Below are 18,912 nucleotides of genomic sequence, written 5' to 3' on the forward strand. Positions count from 1 at the left end.
CAAAAGGTGCTGGAGCAATTGAACATGTATAGGCAAAAAATGAACCTTGACCTAAGTCTCACACGTTACACAAAAATCAACTCAAAACAGATCATGGACTTAGATGTAAAACATAAAATTATAAAACTTTTAAGAAAAAAATTAAAAAATTTTGGGATCTAGGGCTAGGCAAAGAATTACAAACTTGACACCAAAAGCATAATTTATAAAAAGGAAATGTTGGACTTTACCAAAATTAAAATCTTTTGCCTTGTGAAAGATCCTGCTAAAACAATGAAAAGACAAGCTACACACTTAAAGAAACTATCTGCAAAATACATAACTGACAAAGGACTAGTCTCTAGACTATATAAAGAGCTCTCAAAACTCAAGACTAAAAAAAAACTCATTTGCATAATGGGCAATAGACTTAAGAGAGACATTTTACTGAAGACACTTGTTTCTGTGCTCTTATTTCCTTTTCTTTAGTCATTTGTACAGCTACTATTTAGAGGAATAGACCAACTCAACATAGAAAGACTGTTAGGATACATTGATAATCAAAAAGAACAGGCTATTTTATGATTCCAGTTACGGTAAAAAAAAAAAAATCACGCAATAGAAAAGCATTAAAAGCATATACCATGAGATTAACAGAACTCTGGGTGGGTAAGAATGTGAGTCTGAGTTTTCTTTTTTCATTTGCTCTATTTTCTGATTTTCTAAGTGAATAGGTAACAAAAGGTTTTAAATAGGAAAAAAAAAATTATTCATTCTGTATGACTTAATGGCTTTATCTCTTCCATGAAGCTTTCTCACTACTACCAACTCCTTCTAAGAATTCTGCTATTTTTAGTCACTAGCTACCACCAGTTTAACATCTAATTGTTCTATAATTGTTTGAAATATATTATTCTGATCTCCCCAAATGTAAGTTTCTCAACACTGGGCATATATTACCAACAAAGACACACTGGCTGATTTGGGAAGAAAATCTATTCTATACACTTGTTCTTTGGCTGTCAAGTCCTGAGGATTTTAGCACGTAAGTCATGTCTACACTCAGCAAAGACACAGATAAGATCTCCTCTTTTTTTTTGCAGTACGCGGGCCTCTCACTGTTCTGGCCTCTCCCGTTGCGGAGCACAGGCTCCGGACGCGCAGGCTCAGCGGCCATGGCTCACAGGCCTAGCCGCTCCGCGGCACGTGGGATCTTCCCGGACCGGGGCACGAACCCGTGTCCCCTGCATCGGCAGGTGGACTCTCAACCACTGCGCCACCAGGGAAGCACCTAAGATCTCCTCTTAATGTAGCTGATTTTATGTTTATTTATTATACTTTGTCCTCTTGCCCTATTCTTGAAACAGTAGAGAATCAAAGGGTGATAGAAACACTATTTGTTTTAAACTGAAGGCTAAAATACTTCCATTGGTAAATAAGAACTTTTTTTCAAAGTGAGCCTCCTTCTGGGGAATTTATTTTTATCCTACTTTTAACCTAATAATTCTACTTTTGCATTTAGATAAATTAAAGAGCATTTTGAATGTAGTCATCAACCTCTAAGATATTTCATTAAAATTTTAAAAAATGCAATGGTGAAACTGTTCAAGTCAATAGCATATGTAACAAAAATCTCAGTTACCTGGAATGTTTGGGAAATAATAGCTAACATTTATTGAGCACACACTAGGTAGAAAAAAAAGTTATCTTGGGGCTTCCCTGGCGGCGCAGTGGTTAAGAATCCGCCTGCCAATTCCGGGGACGTGGGTTCGAGCCCTGGGCCAGGAAGATCCCACATGCCGCGGAGCAACTAAGTCCATGCGCCACAACTACTGAGCCTGTGCTCTAGAGCCCACGAGCCACAGCTACTGAGCCCGTGTGCCTACAGCCCATGCTCCACAACAAGAGAAGTCACCGCAATGAGGAAGCCCGCGCACCACAACGAAGAGCAGCCCCCGCTCAACGCAACTAGAGAAAGCCCGTGTACAGCAACGAAGACCCAACGCAACCAAAAATAAATAAAATAAATTTTTTTAAAAAAAGTTATTTTATTTATCCTACAAAAACTCTATAAGACAGGCGTTAAAGTAATTTTATATATGAGGGGATAAAATTTAGAAAGCCCAAGTAGCTTATGGTAATACATCCAGAAACAGCAGGGATGGTGCTGAAATACAAGTCTACATGATTCCAAAGCCCATACTCTTAATCACCATGCTATATTTTTGAAAAGCTTTATATCTTCCTGTTTTAACAAGCAAATCATATTAATTCAATTTAATTTATACAACTGATTTGCTGATTATAGTACCTCAGGTTCTACACATCATTTCTCAGGGTATAAAAGTATAGATATAAAGTGAAAAAGGTATAGGACATTGAGCTCTACAAACCACAGATGGTTAAAAGGCTTACAACCCACACCCTAGATGATAGGCAAGGGCAACCTTCGTATTGATAATACTGCCTAAGGCCAGAGGCATTAGCCACCTTCCGCATACCCTTCCTTGTTTCAGGAACTACAATAGCACTGCTGTTGCTGAAAGTACAGAAATACAGGACTATGGAACGATGGTGAGAGGGACTCAAGGGAACTGACTATCCAGATGTACAAGGGCAAATGACCTCCAGAAATGGGGTCATTTGCTGCTGAGCAGCTAAGCCTGTGCGTCACAACTACTAAGCCTGCGCTCTAGAGCCCGCGAGCCACAACTATTGAGCCCGCATGCCACAACTACCGAGCCTGCACGTAGAGCCCGTGCTCCACAACAAGAGAAGCCACCGCAATGAGAAGCCTGCGCACTGCAACGAAGAGTAGCTCCTGCTCACTGCAACTAGAGAAAACCCTCATGCAACAACGAAGACCCAATGCAGCCAAAAATAAATAAATTAAAAAAATAAAATAAAAAAAGATAAAAGAGACTAAAGAAACATGACAACCAAATGCAATGTATGCTTCTATATTGGGTCCTGGCACAGGGGGCAGGGGGAGCTATAAATGACATTATTGGGATAACTGGCAAAATTTTATAAAGGTCTATGTATTAGATAACAGTACCGTATCAATGCAAAATTTATGAATTTTGATCACTACATTTTTTTCATGTGAAACAATGTCCTAGTATTTAGGAAATTGACTCTAAAACATCTAAGGGTAAAAGGGCATGATTTCATTTCTACAACTTACTCTCAATGCTTCAGGAAAAATAAAGTATATACAGAGAGTAAATGATAAAGCAAAAGGGACATAATATTAATAACTGGTAAAACTGGGGAAAGAATATATGGAAGTTCTTTTTTTTTTCTTTTATTTATTTTTTTATACAGCAGGTTCTTATTAGTCATCCATTTTATACACATCGGTGTATACATGTCAATTTCAATCTCCCAATTGACCACACTGGAAGTTCTTTATACCATTCTTGTAACTTGTTTGCAAGTCTGAAATTGTATCAAGATAGAAAGTTACAAAAAACAACCAAAATAGGGCTTCCCTGGTGGTGCAGTGGTTGAGAGTCCTCCTGCCGATGCAGGGGACATGGGTTTGTGCCCCGGTCCGGGAAGATCCCACATGCCGCAGAGCGGCTGGGCCCATGAGCCATGGCCGCTGCGCCTGCGCGTCCGGAGCCTGTGCTCCGCAACGGGAGAGGCCACAGCAGTGAGAGGCCCACGTACCGCAAAACAACAACAACAAAACAAACAAAAAAAACAAAATTATTTGTTGAATAGTGAGTAGGAAAAATCCTAGCCTAGGTGGAGTGTGACTATGGTTTTATTATAGTAGCAGATTTAATTACTAAAAATTATTAAAATTTGTACAGTCTTCATTTTTAAGGTTAATAAATAACTTTTTCATTTATGAATATCAGTAACATTTACCTTTTCCTCTCTTCCTTTATTCTGTTCTTTCTTTTCCCGACAACGAACAGCTTTCCCTCTGTCATTGTGAACACTGTGTGCGGATGGACGGTGAACTCTGACAGTTGTACTTGAACGGTTACCCTGTGGTTTAGGGTCACTGTACTGAGACGACTGGCGTTTTCTAGGTCCTGGTGAGGGTCTAATCAAATACAAGATCATGAAAATCATACTCAACTCTTGGAGTTGGTCCATATATAGATGAACACACATAGTGTGTAAGTTAGTTTATGAACTAAAGAAGCAAAGGCATAACTGAACACAAGATAAAACAAACTTGAGGTCACTGAAATCTAAGGTCTAGCATTTAAACTGGGCATAGCTGTCTGTGGTGCACTATGGTTTTATGGTAGAAATAATAGAAGTCAACTGATCATCACCTCTCTTTTAAAAGGAAATAGCTATTGTATATCGGATTAGATGAAAAATTAGTCTGATTCTTGGAAACTGAAAAGAGAACAATAATCAGAGAAGGGAGTTTTATCGAAAAAGCAAGAACAAAGCACAGGTGTAGACTTCACACTTATGTACTGATATATGTGCAATTTGGTACCATTTTATTTAGAATGTATCACAGTTCTGTTTTAATTAATAAAATTTAATCATTTTCCCATTAAAAAAACCTGACATAAGCACTGGCTATGGACAGTTACAAGAACTCATGTACAGTGCTTTACCTCTATGTAGATCACTTCATCTTTATTTCTGTGGCAGGATTTAGACCTCTCAAATACTTATTAGGCTCCTACTACACTTCTAGACTTGGTTGGGGCCAGTAAAATAAGCAATAAAAAAAGGCAGGGGAGTCCTATCCTCAAATACCTCAAGTATAGTTAAGAAAGAAGAAGATACATAAGACTAGGCAAGTATACTAGAAAGTGTGAAAGAGATCTAGTACTGTGGCAATGGGAGTGGCCTCTTAAAGACAAAGTAAATTGGACCTGGAAACACAGAAGCTGACCTAAACAAGATGGTACAATTGCAGACAAGAAAATCAGTGAAGAAAAGCAAAGAAAGCAAGATGAGCTTAATCTACGTAAAGGTTATAAAGTTACTAACTGTGAAGACAATGGTAAACATTAAAACATGATACTGAACAGATAAGGTGGTTCAGTAAGTAGATCTAAACACTGCCAGTTCAAGAGGCTTGGTTTTTAGCTGGCGGCCACTGAAAAGGTTTTAGAAAGATCAGTCTAATAATAAGATACACTGATGAAGGAAACAGAAAAAGCAGGGAGATGTTATCAAGGCATGAGATGAGGGCCTAGCTCAAGGAGTAATGATAAAAATCTAAGAGACACTATGAAAAAAGATACTCTTAGATGTGAAAAGTTGAGAATGAGAATTTGGGAGGATGATAAAGCCAAACCAATATATATGTGAAAGGAATGATGAGGGTTCAATTTTGGATTTAGAAACTTGGATAGCCAAGTAGGGATTCTGCTTTAAAATATATATTTATTTTTCCTCTTAAGAAAAGTAATATAAAATAGACACTGAATTATAATAAAGTATAAAGAATTTGAAAAAGTCACCTTAACCCCACTATCCAGAGTTAACCACTTAACATATTAGTTTATTTTCTTACGGTTGCCTTTCATTTAAACAAAATTGGAACCATTATATACACATATGCTCTTATTTTTCTCTACTCATTATATCATGAGGCATTGCCGGTATTCTTTCCTCTATCATCACCTCATAAATGACTTTTAATGGCTAGCTGGCAGTCAGTCACATAAAATGTGGCACACTTTATCCACTTCTTTTTTTTTTTTTTTTTTGGCCGCGCCTTGTGGTTTGCACAATCTTAGTTCCCTGACCAGCAGTGGAAGCATGGAGTCCTAACCACTGGACTGCCAGGGAAGTCCCTTTATCCACTTCTTACTGCTATTCATTTATCCGAAAAATAATTTACTGAACTATTACTACTGACAGGCACTACTCTGCATTTAAAGTAAAAAAATTTTTAAAATAACTTTAATAAAAGCCTTTACTCTCACAGGCTCACATTCAAGTGTGTGTGTGGGCAGAGGGGGTTTCAATGAAGAAATAAACAGTACATCAGATGATGCTAAATGCTATCTAAGAAAATAAAGAATGGTAGGGTCTATGGAATGATATAGGTAGGGTGATCAGAGATGGCCTTTCTGAGGTGATATTTAAGTAGAGACCTGAAAGAAGTGAGAGAACAAGCCATCAAACATCTGAGTTGAAGGAAAGGCAAGTGCAGAGAACTGAAGCATTTGTGTTTGACTTGTTCAAGAAGGCTGAGGGAGAGAACTGTAAGAACTTAGGTCACAGAGGCGGCAGGGAACCAGATCTCACAGGGTGGCACTGAGGGACATACTGAAAACTTTGGGTTTTATTCAGTGAGACGAGAAGATGTTTGAGGGACATCAGCTGACTTTTAAAAGACATTTTAAAAGAATCATACCAAAAAGTTTTATTCTATTTCTAATCTTTCCTCTAAAAGGCTTCAATGAACCTCCTGTACAAACATATTTGTGCACAGCACTAGAATGCTGGATCAGTTAAATCTGTTCTTCAAATGGGATTAAAATTTAGGCAATGTCAAGGTTAGAATCACCATGAGAGTTGAAAGAATAAGCGCTCTTAAGCATGAGTACAGATTAAGACCAACAGAAAAATAAAGAGTTTTGAGGGATATTCAGTTGAGGAAGCAAGTAAAATAAATTACAGAAAGAAATAGAAAGATGCAGCAAATAAAGTCAAAGAGGAGAACTTTGTAGTTAATAGTAATCCAGGGCATTTAAAATCAGAGACAGAAAAAAATATTGAAGAAAAGCCAGAAGCAATAAGGAGGGACACTAGGGTTCATCATCATAGACTTTTCAAGATGAAAGACTCATTTAACTCAACTTTCCATTACCCCTAAGAGAGAAGCCTCCTGCCTCCACATATTAGATTGTGGCAACCAAACAGTTCATTAAATTTGAAATCAACTGAATAATCACTGGGCACATCTATTCATTGGAAAGTTCTTACCAGTAATTGATAAAGGAGTTACAGGGCTGTTATAGACTGAATGTTTGTACCCCTCCAAAATTCATTATGTTGAACTCCTAAACCCCAATGTGATCATTTGAAGTAAGGAAGTAATTAAAGGTAAATAAGGGGCTTCCCTGGTGGCGCAGTGGTTGAGAGTCTGCCTCCCAATGCAGGGGACGTGGGTTCGTGCCCCGGTCCGGGAAGATCCCACATACCGTGGAGTGGCTGGGCCCGTGAGCCATGGCCGCTGAGCCTGCGCGTAAGGAGCCTGTGCTCCGCAATGGGAGCGGCCACAACAGTGAGAGGCCCGTGTACCGCAAAAAAAAAAAAAAAAAAGAAAAAAAAAGGTAAATAAGATCAAAAGGGTGGGGCCGATCTCAGAATTAGTATCCTTATTAAGAGACACCAGAAAGCTTGCTGTTCCCTCTGCCATGTGAGGACACAAGTTCCTGTTGCTTAAGCCACCCAGTCTGTGGTATTTTGTTATGGCAGCCACAGTAGACTAATACAAGGGCCAAATGATGATTCTCCAGAAGGAGGGAAAAAAAAGAAAGTAGGAGTAAGACATATTCATAGGTAAAATAAAATAAAAACACAACTTGACTCATCTATTATTAGTTCTACTTTTGAAATTAAGAAAAAGTGATCATAAATGTGGAAAAATATTCACTTTATTTATAACAACAAAAAAGGGGAGGACTTCCCTGGTGGCGCAGTGGTTAAGAATCCGCCTGCCAATGCAGGGGACACAGGTGTGATCTCTGGTCTGGGAAGATCCCACATGCCGCGGAGCAACTAGGCCTATGCGCCACAACTACTGAGCCCGCGTGCCCTAGGGCCCGTTCTCCACAACAACAGAAACACCGTAATGAGAAGTCCACACGCCGCAACTAGAGAAAGCCTGTGTGCAGCAATGAAGATCCAACGTGGCCAAAAATAAATAAAATTAAAAAAAAAAAGAGGAAACAATGAATAAGAGCATGATTAACTACGTAGGTTATATCCCTCAAAAGAGTAGCAAACAACCCTTTAAAAGTAGCAGAGAATAAGGTCTAAGATGGCTTATAAATTATCAACGTTTACAATATGAAGAGCAAATTACTTAACCTATCTAAGCTTAAGTGTCCTTATCAGAAATTGGGGCTACAAGTTTAGTACCTACCTTCTAAGACTGTTTTGAGAATTAAGTAATATATGTAATATATGTAAAGCAATTAACACGGTATTTGGTAAGTGTATGATAACTGTTGTCTACTTTTAGGATTTTTTTAAAAAAACAGGGTACAAGGTTCTATATTATGGATATAGCACAACTACAACTATGAAATAAACAATGCATAAAAGACTAGAAGTTGCACTAGGATGACTCTATGATCTCCCCCCTACTTTTATGCATTTTCCTATTTTTCTTTAATGAGCCTATTGCTGTACTTTTTTTTAAATTTTTAGTGAATTCTAAAATAAAACAGAAAATATACATAAAAGTACTTAGAGTAAGGGTAAAATTTAGTAAATATTCAGAAGGTATCAGAGTCAATAATAGAACATTAGTACTTTTATCTGGAGCTGAAGAAAATCAAAGTGGCTAAGAAACAATCAATATCCATCAGTTAATTTTAAACTGGAGGGGGAACACTTTGGTATGGTACTTCTCGAAGTGTGATCCATTGACCACCTGTATCAGAATCACCTGAGGACTTCTGGGCTCCACCTGCTATTACACCAGATTCTCTGGGAGTGAAGCCCCAGCATCCACATTCTGAATGAGTATCCCAGGAGATCTTTATGTATGCTAGAGTTTGGGAATGACTGGTATGGCAGAGTGCCAGCCTTGTAATCAAACACATCTGGATTCGAATCCTAGCTCCACCAGCTATTACCTCTGTGATAACTGGAAAAAGTTACTTAACTTCCCTCTACCTCAGCTATCTTACCTGAAACACAGAAAAAATATGACTTATTTGGAAGGCTTATTGTAAGAAATAAACAAAATAACACATGTATCCCATATTAGTGCTCAGAACTCCGTGAGCACTCAATATCTAGCACCTATCATAAAATACAATTGAGAATTAACAGTTATAATGATAGAATCTTAAACACCTGAAAAACACCTGAGCAACGTTTTAATGCAAGGTTCTCAAACTGGTTAAGGGACAAAGAACCTGAAAGTCAGTGTTTTTTGTACAATGCTATTTTACACTAATGTATTTAAACCCACAATATAAACTAGGAAATCTATTATGTGAGTAAAATAGATAAATGACACCCACTTGCACACTCGTCAGTTAAAAAATATGCAGTGGAACTAAGCATAATTGGCTCTTTTGCATTTCAGTAAATATCAACTTTCACTAATTGTTCATTTGCTGGCACCAGGTAAGAGGAAACTGGGGATAAAAATACCAAAGAAAAAAACCTATAATTGAGAACATTTTATCTTTTCTTTTTTTCTGTGAACTAAAAAGTCCATTTTTAAATTTTAGCAGCAGTATAGCTTGATAAATAGCAGTATTCTGTGATAGCTTTTTGAGAACCACTGTTTTAGTCTAATTCCCTCACTTTACATAACAAAAAGCTGAGCTCTAGAAAGGTTACATGATTTTCCCAGAGCTACAAATAATGATACAGACCTAGAGCCCAGATATTTCAATCTCCATCCCCATGTTCCTTCCATAAGATAACAGTGCCTCCACTACTTTAAGCTCATTCACAAAAGCATATTTTTGGTCTATGTCTACCTAAATTTAACTTACTGAAATGAGGCAGAGTTACATGATGTACAATTTAAGAGTTACAAAAGGTATTCAGTAAAAAACCCTCTCCCATTCCCGTCTCTCAGTCCCCAGTTCTCTTCCTAGGTAGAACCAATGCTATCAGTTTTCCGTGCCAGTGTGTTTCTTAAAGGGTCTCCACTTACCTTCGTTCAACAGGCACAGGCAGGGACCAGACTTCTCCCTCGGATGCTGGAAGCTCATGCTGTGCAGCTTTTAATGGAGTGCTGTCTAGTTTAAAGCTTTCTAGTGTTTTCATGATATCCTTAACGTGTTTAGCTTCCACATTTATTTCCTGCCAAACCTGATTTCAAAGGAGAATATGGCGCTTTAAATTTCTATAACTAATAAATCACTGCCAAGATTAAGTTGGGCCATTTATTAAAGATGTCAGAAGCCTCCATTTTGACATCAGATATCCAGGAAACCATACCAAAATATTCTGTTGAAATTTTAATAATGGTTCATGAATTCTTTATTTCTAATTGCAAAATTAATTCTGATAAAATGAATTAAGTATCCTGGCTAATGAAGCCATCATGACTGACTTATGGTTCTTATTCAAAATGCATAACAAATTTAAAAGTTAGCTGTAACTTCAAAGTTTGGCAAAAACAATACTTTTGCAAGTTGCGCTTTGATGGTTCTTATGCTACTTAATTGACTTTAAAAATGCTGATCAGAATCCACTAATTTCATAACTGCATCCCACAGTTTGAAAAATAAAGCTTCAGAGGATAAATGGCTCAATCCACACACAACCAATATATTTTTTTTAAAAGCAGCCTTGACTCAATTTTAAAACTATACACACACACACACACACACATATATGAAACACTGAAATGAAGTTAGTAATATTTGGTTTTAAAACTAAATGATTTAAATATCCTTATAAAAAAGCTCAGACTTTTTAAGTAAAAGCTGCTGGCCTAAGAACAAAAGGTCTTAGAAGTCTTTCAGTGACAAATTTAAGACTCTTTATGAAATAAAGTGTTTTCTCCTTCTAATGTAAAATACGCAGAGGCAGACTTAAGGAAAGAGGTTAAGTTCAAAGAGGTAGAGTATTTCTTTCTTTTAAAGAAATTTAGGACAAATATGGAATACTATGAAAAAAGCAGTTTAGTAGAATCTGAGGGATAATACTCTACCTAAAAGACCAGCACAAAAAGACTATTAATTTCTATAATATTTCTCTCCTGTGACATTGTTGAACCCTATTATAAATGCCATATTCAACTGGACCTGTTTATAGTTTCTACCTATAAACTTCTACTGGTCCTCAGTGACTGAAGTTCCTCAAGTGGGATGCAAGTATGGTCTGCTTTATGATGTTCTATAGAGAATATGGTACTTGTGAGATTCAGGTGTCATCTGCAGTTTCAATAATGGCTTAATAAAGTCAATTCTAATTTTACCAGGTAAAAATGCGATCTAGAAAAAAATGCCAAAACCATTACTATTAGATTCCAAAAATTAGAATAACTGAGAACTCATCATACTGATGATGGCGAATATGGACTAATATAATAATCAAGTTTTAAGAAACATTATATACAAATCCATGTAATAAATTATACACTCTTAACGTAAAGCTGCAAAAGCACTACCTATTTACATCTGAGTATTTTAAACTATTAAAACAAACATCAGTCATGTTTCTTACCTGTTGCCATTTCTGCTGGAGGTATGTATCTTTGACTGAGTATAGATACTTGTTCATTTGATCAAGAACTCCCTGATAATAGACCACTGCAGAGTCATAATTTCCCAGCAATGCATATTCACGGGCCAATTTTACATTCTCACTAATCATAAGAAGACTCATGCTCAATTATAAGCTAAAAAAGAAAGAAACATTTAATATTACCTCTTAAAAATAAGTACTACAAAGAGTTTTTTAAAAGTATACTTTCCAAGGATCCCTGAAGACACTCACAATGTACTTTCCATCTCTATACATTTGTTCATGCTAATTTCCACTCCTTCAAAGAAATTTCTCAGGTTCCCACAGTCAAACCCTACCTATGTGTCAAAACCCCACTCAGATGGCAATTCTCCCAGTATGTCAACCTTCTGAACTTCCCAGTTCAAAATAAGCCCTCCCCCTTCTAAAGTCCCCTGGCACTTTACTGGGGCCTTCATCTCAAGGCACTTGTCTACCTTGAATCTCTAAGTTCTTTTAGAGCAGGATTTACAGAGGAAAGGTCTGAGATGGTAACTTCAGTGCGTGACATACAAGTCTTATTGAACATCTGCAGAACAAATGTAGAATGTTAGATCATTTTTTGGAGGACACTGTGACACAGCAGAAAACACACGTGTTTTGAGGTTAGAAGAATCTTGGTTGGAACTGTAATTCTGCCACCTTTGTCAAGCCCCTTAACTTTAATGAGCCTTAGTTTTTAAATCCGTAATTGGGATAGTAACTATTTCCAAGAGTTGCACTAGAAGGAATAAATGGCTATTTAGAGTCCCTACCATAGTACTTGGCAAAGAGTAGGTCTTCAATAAATGCTGAATGCATCTTCCCTGAAACTTTCCATATACAAGAACTAAGCATAGTCTTTGTACTTAGTAGGATGTGGATATACGGATATGGGGTTTTTATAGGTGGGTTTTTACCTACCCTCTAGACAGAAGCTAATTCCAATTACATAAAAATTGGCCCAGAAAACAAGGGGAAAACTGATCAACTTTTTATGAGGTGAGAATCGCCTCAATTTCAAAACTAATTAACAGCAATAAAAAGTCTATTTCACTTATGAACATGATGTGGTAATCTTAAATAAAAGATTAGCTAACTAAAAAAAAGAAAAAAAACGATTAGCTAACTAACAATGTATCAGCACGCATACTCTCTCTCTCTCTCTCTCTCTCTCTCTCTCCCCATGACCAACACAGGAATGCAATTATAATCTAAGTTGAGAAAATCCATCCTTGTAATTCCTCACACTAACGGACAAAAGAACTTCATACAAAATCATACAAAAATGGGTAGCGGGCTTCCCTGGTGGTGCAGTGGTTGAGAATCTGCCTGTCAATGCAGGGGACACAGGTTCGAGCCCTGGTCTGGGAAGATCCCACATGCCGCGGAGCAACTAGGCCCGTGAGCCACAATTACTAAGCCTATGCGTCTGGAGGCTGTGCTCCGCAATGAGAGGCCATGATAGTGAGAGGCCCCGCGCACCACGATGAAGAGTGGCCCCCACTTGCCGCAACTGGAGAAAGCTCTTGCACAGAAACGAAGACCCAACACATAAATAAATAAATAAATAAAATTTTTAAAAAATGGGTAGCGCAGAAAGGCATAAAGCGTAATTCATGGAAGGGAAATCCCAAATGGTTACAAGTACAGATACTAGTAATAGAAGAATGCAATGAGAGACTCCTTTTACATTTACCAGATTAAAAAAATTAATAAATCCAATAATACTAAGTATTGGCAATTATTTGGGAAAAAGGACATTCTCACATACAATGTGTGGGCAGAAACTGGTATAATCATTTTGGAGAGCAATCTGGCAGTACTTAGAGAAATTCTGTATGCATATATCCTACGACCCTGCAACCCTACTTTTCTGTAAATATTCCAGAGGAAATTTCACACAGATCCACAAAGGGACTTGTTTTTGGATGTTAATGACAGAACTGTTTGAGAAATCAATAGCTGGAGGTAATCTATCTATTCCCTGCTAAGAAAATAGATAAGGAAATATGGTGGATGCACCCTATGGAATACTACGTAGCAGATGGAAGCAATGAACAAAATATGCAAATAGCAACATGGATAGATCATCAAAATACAGGGTTAGGTGTAAAAAATACTTAGACATAGAACAAGGTCTAAGTGCCAAGATCATTTTATAAACTTAAAATTATGCTATATTTATTGGGCTGGCCAAAAAGTTTTTCCGTAAGATGTCATGGAAACTGTACGAACTTTTTGGCCAACCCAATATATATGGTGAATAAAACACTCTTTTTTTTTTAAAGGACACATACACACCGAAGAACATATATTAAATATATTACAGTGTCTGTGGAGGGTGAGATAGGGAAATATGAATGAAGAAAGAGGATGGAGGGTAGGGGAGTAACCAAAAATAAATACAACAAAAGAAGGGCCTTATATCCATCAATAATCACAGAGACCCTGTAAGGTGGCTCTCAATGACCTCTGCTTCCTAGTGTCCATACCCTTATGTAATCATCTCCCCTTGAATGTGAGCTTGTAACAAACAGAATATACAAAAATAATGGAACATCATTTCTGAGATTAGACTGGGACTTCCACCTTGCTTACTATCTTTTGCTCTCTCATTGGACTACTCTAAGGGAAAACCAGCTACCATGTTGTGAGTTGCCCAGTGCAGAGGCTCACATGGCAAAGAACTGATGGAGGCCCAAGGGCAACAGCCAGTGAGGAACTGAGGCCCCCAGTCCAACAGACCAGAGGAACTGAATCCTGCCAACAACCATGTGAGGGAGGCAGGAAGTTGGATCCTCCCTCAGCTGACCCTTGAGATAAATGCAGCCCTGATTGATACCTTGACTATAGCCTGTGCAAGACCCTGAATCAGAAGCACCTAGCCAAGTTATGCCCAGAGCCTGACCAAAGAAACCGTGAGACAATGAATGTTTGTTGTTTTAAGCCATTAAGTTTTCCGGTAATTTGTCATGAAGCAATACAGCTAAGAACTAAGGTCTATAAGTAATTCAAGACTGAGCATCTGGGGTCCAAAAGAAAAGCAAAAAAAATCCCGTGACTGAAAAGTATGACCACTGATAATATTCCATCTTTTTTTTTTTTTTTTTTTGCTGTACACGGGCCTCTTCCTGTTGTGGCCTCTCCCGTTGTGGAGCACAGGCCCTGGACGCGCAGGCTCAGCGGCCATGGCTCACGGGCCCAGCCGTTCCGCGGCATGTGGGATCTTCCCGGGTCGGGGCACGAACCCACGTCCCCTGCATCGGCAGGCGGACTCTCAACCACTGTGCCACCAGGGAAGCCCATAATATTCCATCTTAATAAGAGCTCTGTGGTCAGGGACCATGGCTCTCTGCTATTTTATGGAAATATCCCCAGCATCTAGAACCATGCTTCCTTTCACACAGCAGATACTCAGTAAATCTTCGAATGAATGAATACTGTCAGGTTTTGTCTAACTACTAAGATGTCTTACTTTTGTCCAGTTTCTGACCCTCAGCACTCTCACACTACTTGATCCTCAAATCACCCCTACCAGAACTGTGCGACTGCTTTTGCTCTGAAGCTATATATGCCCTACAGTGACGCCTAGTCTGAGCAATAATGTTATAAGGGTACAGCTGGAGCTGGCTGCTGGCAGTATATCGCTCATCTGGATAAGCACAGATAGCAAGACTCCAACGTCTCTTCCTTCTCTCTCTCTTTTCCTTAACAGGCTCCCTCCAGATCTTTCTTCCCTTTCCCCAACTAAAAAAAAAAAAAATCTAAATTGTTACTTATATATAGGTTGTCCCTTTGTATTTCTGAGGGCCAGGGCTCAATGTTCCAAAATTCACAGAAGTCACTCCAGGCCTTCTCTGAAGGTTCCGTGTTATGGATACTTCTTTCTAGTCAGATAAAATTCCTGAGGAGCCAATGAATCGACATTTTCTAACAAACAAATGTAAAGTCAATCCAAGGCCACATTAAAAATGACCTGAAAAATTCTTGGTTATCAAAGAAATGATGTGTTTACTGAAAATGTATCAAAATACCATGCAATGAATAAATGTTAGACAAAAAACAAATTTTCCTATTCTTAGTATCACACATTCTTCTTCTCAAATGAACGTCAACACTGTAAATTTATGAGATTCTTCAATTTTCAAGAATATATCCTTATCATTGCCAAAATTACACTTTAGGAAGACAGAATTTGGGTCTACCTGACACAATATCTGGCAGTACTTGAAGAAATGAATATATGTGAAGAAAAGTCTGTAGACCAAAGTTTAACCACAGTGAACTGTAAACACTACCTGTTGGTTCAATTAATAGAAAATGAGATTATAAAATTATAAAAACTGAGACTGTCCAAAAACACACTGTTGGTTTTTAAAGAGATTATTAAAGAGAAAAATAAACATAAGCATAGGTGATGCATGCTTTATCTCACAGCAAGCTTTTCCTTTACATGATCCTTCCTATCAGAACCACCCTTTTGCTTAAGTGTACTGAGTATTTATCTTAATGACTAAATTCATTTATTTAAACTAAGTAAGATGCAACATGAAATTTTAATTCAAATAACAGTCAAAATTTTTTAAACACTAAAAACTCAATATTACAGCAAAATTTCTAGCAAACTTAATGTGATGCTGTGTGGTCCACAAAGAGTATCTTTTTAAGCAGTCAAACAGCTAAAAAACAAACAATCCAGAACCATTGTTGTAAACAGAAATTCAACATTGTTTTTAATACAGTAAATTCTACAAGATTCTCTAATCCTTAGTATTTGTCAGAATTGTGATACCAGTTTCAAAATAAGATGCAGAATCCGTTGTAGACTATATAATATGCCTAATACTGAATCTATAAAATGTAAAAAGGTCTTGAATAACCAATGCCATAAAGGAGCTTTATATAACTTTTCATAGTCTAAGAATGCTGGAAAGTCGATTGGCACTGCCTTTTTTTTTTTAAGATATGAAACAAGTCACAAGTTATTAATACTAATACAAGACAAAGAGTTTTGCCACTATTTCTTTGTGTGAGAACTCAATGATTACAAAAACCATCTCCTTTGGAAAAGAAAATAAGGCTGCACACTGAGATATTTAGGCCTGTATGAACATCACAAGAATCTTTCAATACCTTGGTGTTCTAGCATTGTGACTATGGGGCAAAGATTTATCGCACACATTCTAAAACGTTAGGAATGTCCTCAGCAGTATCTAAAGGTCTGATTTCAAAGAGGAAGACAAATGAGTGCTTTCAAGAGAGGAGCAATGTTAGTAACTGATATAAATGTTAGTAACTGATATAAAAATGGCACTTCGCAGTTAAAAGAGAAAATTATTTTTGAGTAAATAAGGGCCTGAGACTATCCACTGCAAAGCATTAAGGACCCACGTTCATCGCTAGCTTCATCACCGTATAATATACAGTATGAAACAAAGTTTCGAGGGATACGTTTTGTAAAAGGTACCGACTCTAAACAAAAAGGGCCATAGCCTCCCAGAGGACGCCCGGCTCCAGAATAAACTAAATAAGAAAGAACATCCTCAACAATAGCACACCTACCTAACAAAACATAAGAAAGGAAGCTGCATCCCCAAAGTCAAGGCTTTTGGTGTTTTTTTTAGGGTAGAGGGTTTCGGGCGGGGGCGTGGACGAATTCGGGAGAGGACCCGTCAAAAAAGCGAGGAAATAAAAACAGGTTGTCTCGGCCGGAGACTTCTCTAAGGAGACAGGCCTAGAGTGGGATCGGCAGGAGCCCTCAGAAGTCTCCGCCGGACAAGACTCCTCCGGTAGGGGGAACCGTCATCCGAGCCACAGGTGTCAGCGACAACAGCAAGAACCTAGGACCTCGGCGCAGGCACCGGCAAGTTCACAGCAGAATGCGCAGCGGGATCGCATCACAGGCTCCCGAATCCCTCGCCGACCCGGCCACGTGGGTCGGGGATTCCCAGGAGACCTAGAGAGCCAACACTCACCTGTGTCTCCGAGGCTCCTCGGGAAACCGCCCAGCGGCAGGCGGAGCGGGAGGGCCGAGCGGCGCACCGGGCAGCGATGAAGGACGGCCCTGCCCTGTCCTGTCCCAACCACCCTGTTTTGTGCTCACGGACCCAGCACTGCCTGGTCACCAGTCTCGGGGCGCTGCTTCCACTCTCCGAGAAATTGAAGGCAAACCCGCCAGGGTCACTTCCGGTGTTGGGGGGAACCTCGGTGACTCCGGCGCAAGCTGGGCCACGCCCCGGGAGCGAGGACGCCGGGCGGCGTGCGCGCGCCTGGCGCCGGTTGGGCGGGGTCGACAGAAGTGGGGCGGGGCCGACGAAGGTGGGGTGGGGCCGACGGGGAGCGCCTGCGCAGTCCCGCGCCACAGCCTCCCGCGCGGACTGGGCAGGGGCGGGTAGTAATGACCCAAACTAGAGCTACCGTCTCGTGATCCTCAATATGTTTTTCGCGGTGCTTCCTCACTTTTCCTCCCGCTTGATTTTCATCACTCTCTTCAGAGGTTAGGAGGTCAGAGTGTCTATTTTACAGGTGAGTGTCAAGGGTCAAACAATTCGTTTGTGACAAATCCTGTTCTAGAACCAAATACTCAGAATTTGGCTGAGGCGCTTGTCACGACATAACATGAATAAAATAGAGAATGGGTAAACAAAGGTATTCGGACACAATGATGGTGGAATTTTATATTCTTGATTTTTTTGGTCAACGTATTAATGCAACCAGACAACAAAATTATGTTCCACGATGTACAGAAACATACCTACTCGACAGTACTAGTGGTCATGCTTCCTCCAGGATCTCCATCCTCTACTTCCACCTAAGGTGGCATAGAGGGACTTAAGACACGTTATCCTCTACGAATGCATGGTAATTAAAATTCTGATTTTAAAACATCCCATTAATTTAACACAGACTTATATAAAGGCAATTCAAGGGAAATACATCCATTCAGTCCACAGATGTTTACTGAGCAACTAATACATGCCAGACAGCATTGTAGGCATTGGGTAAACAGTGGTCAACAAAATAGAATGTTTCATGAAGCTTAAAGTCTTGTGAAATTCTCAACTAAGTAGAAAATAATAGTTTCGCTATGATGGATTTGAACTCTATTGTAATGTAAAGTATAATTCGTATAGGAAAGTATAATTAGTATAGCTTTTTGAAATGAAAAAACAATTCAGGGAGGTACAGGTTAATTACCCTAGTTAGACTGAATCAACCTTCATTTTTTATATGAGTGAAAAGGTATGTTGAATTATAAAGGCAATTTATAGTCTAAAAACTTCTCAAAGGGCATATAATGAATACATATTACATGACTCCATTTATATGAAATTCTAGAACAGGCAAAAGTAGTCTGCAGTAACAGAAAGGTGGTCAGTGTTTGTCTGAGGCTGGATTGGGGGCTGGGAGAAGTGAGGTGAAGGACTAGACTGCAAGAAGGCATGAGGAAATGTTTTGAGGTGATGGAAATGTTCTATATCTCAATTAGAGTAGTGGTTAAGCAGATGTATATGTTTATTA

At 38.8% G+C, this 18,912-nt stretch overlaps 1 protein-coding gene across 2 annotated transcripts in view; it reads right to left on the reverse strand.

The window, feature by feature from the left end:
• The window catches only part of KATNA1 (katanin catalytic subunit A1), a 53,142-nt gene that overhangs the window by 16,385 nt on the left and 17,845 nt on the right, over positions 1–18,912 (reverse strand). Inside the window, exons 1-4 of one of the 2 annotated variants that reach the window (XM_082668682.1) lie at positions 17,367–17,468; positions 11,350–11,524; positions 9,830–9,987; positions 3,859–4,039 (exon numbers count right to left, since the gene is read on the reverse strand). In XM_082668682.1, the coding sequence (XP_082524808.1) occupies positions 3,859–4,039; positions 9,830–9,987; positions 11,350–11,511 (501 nt within the window). In that variant the 5' untranslated portion in view covers positions 11,512–11,524; positions 17,367–17,468. Of the gene's footprint in view, positions 1–3,858; positions 4,040–9,829; positions 9,988–11,349; positions 11,525–17,366; positions 17,469–18,912 lie in introns of those variants that run through there. The other variant, XM_082668683.1, reaches the window with a different exon arrangement.

This window comes from Grampus griseus, assembly GCF_964374135.1.
Source record: "Grampus griseus genome assembly, chromosome: 13".
Classification (NCBI taxonomy): domain Eukaryota; kingdom Metazoa; phylum Chordata; class Mammalia; order Artiodactyla; family Delphinidae; genus Grampus; species Grampus griseus.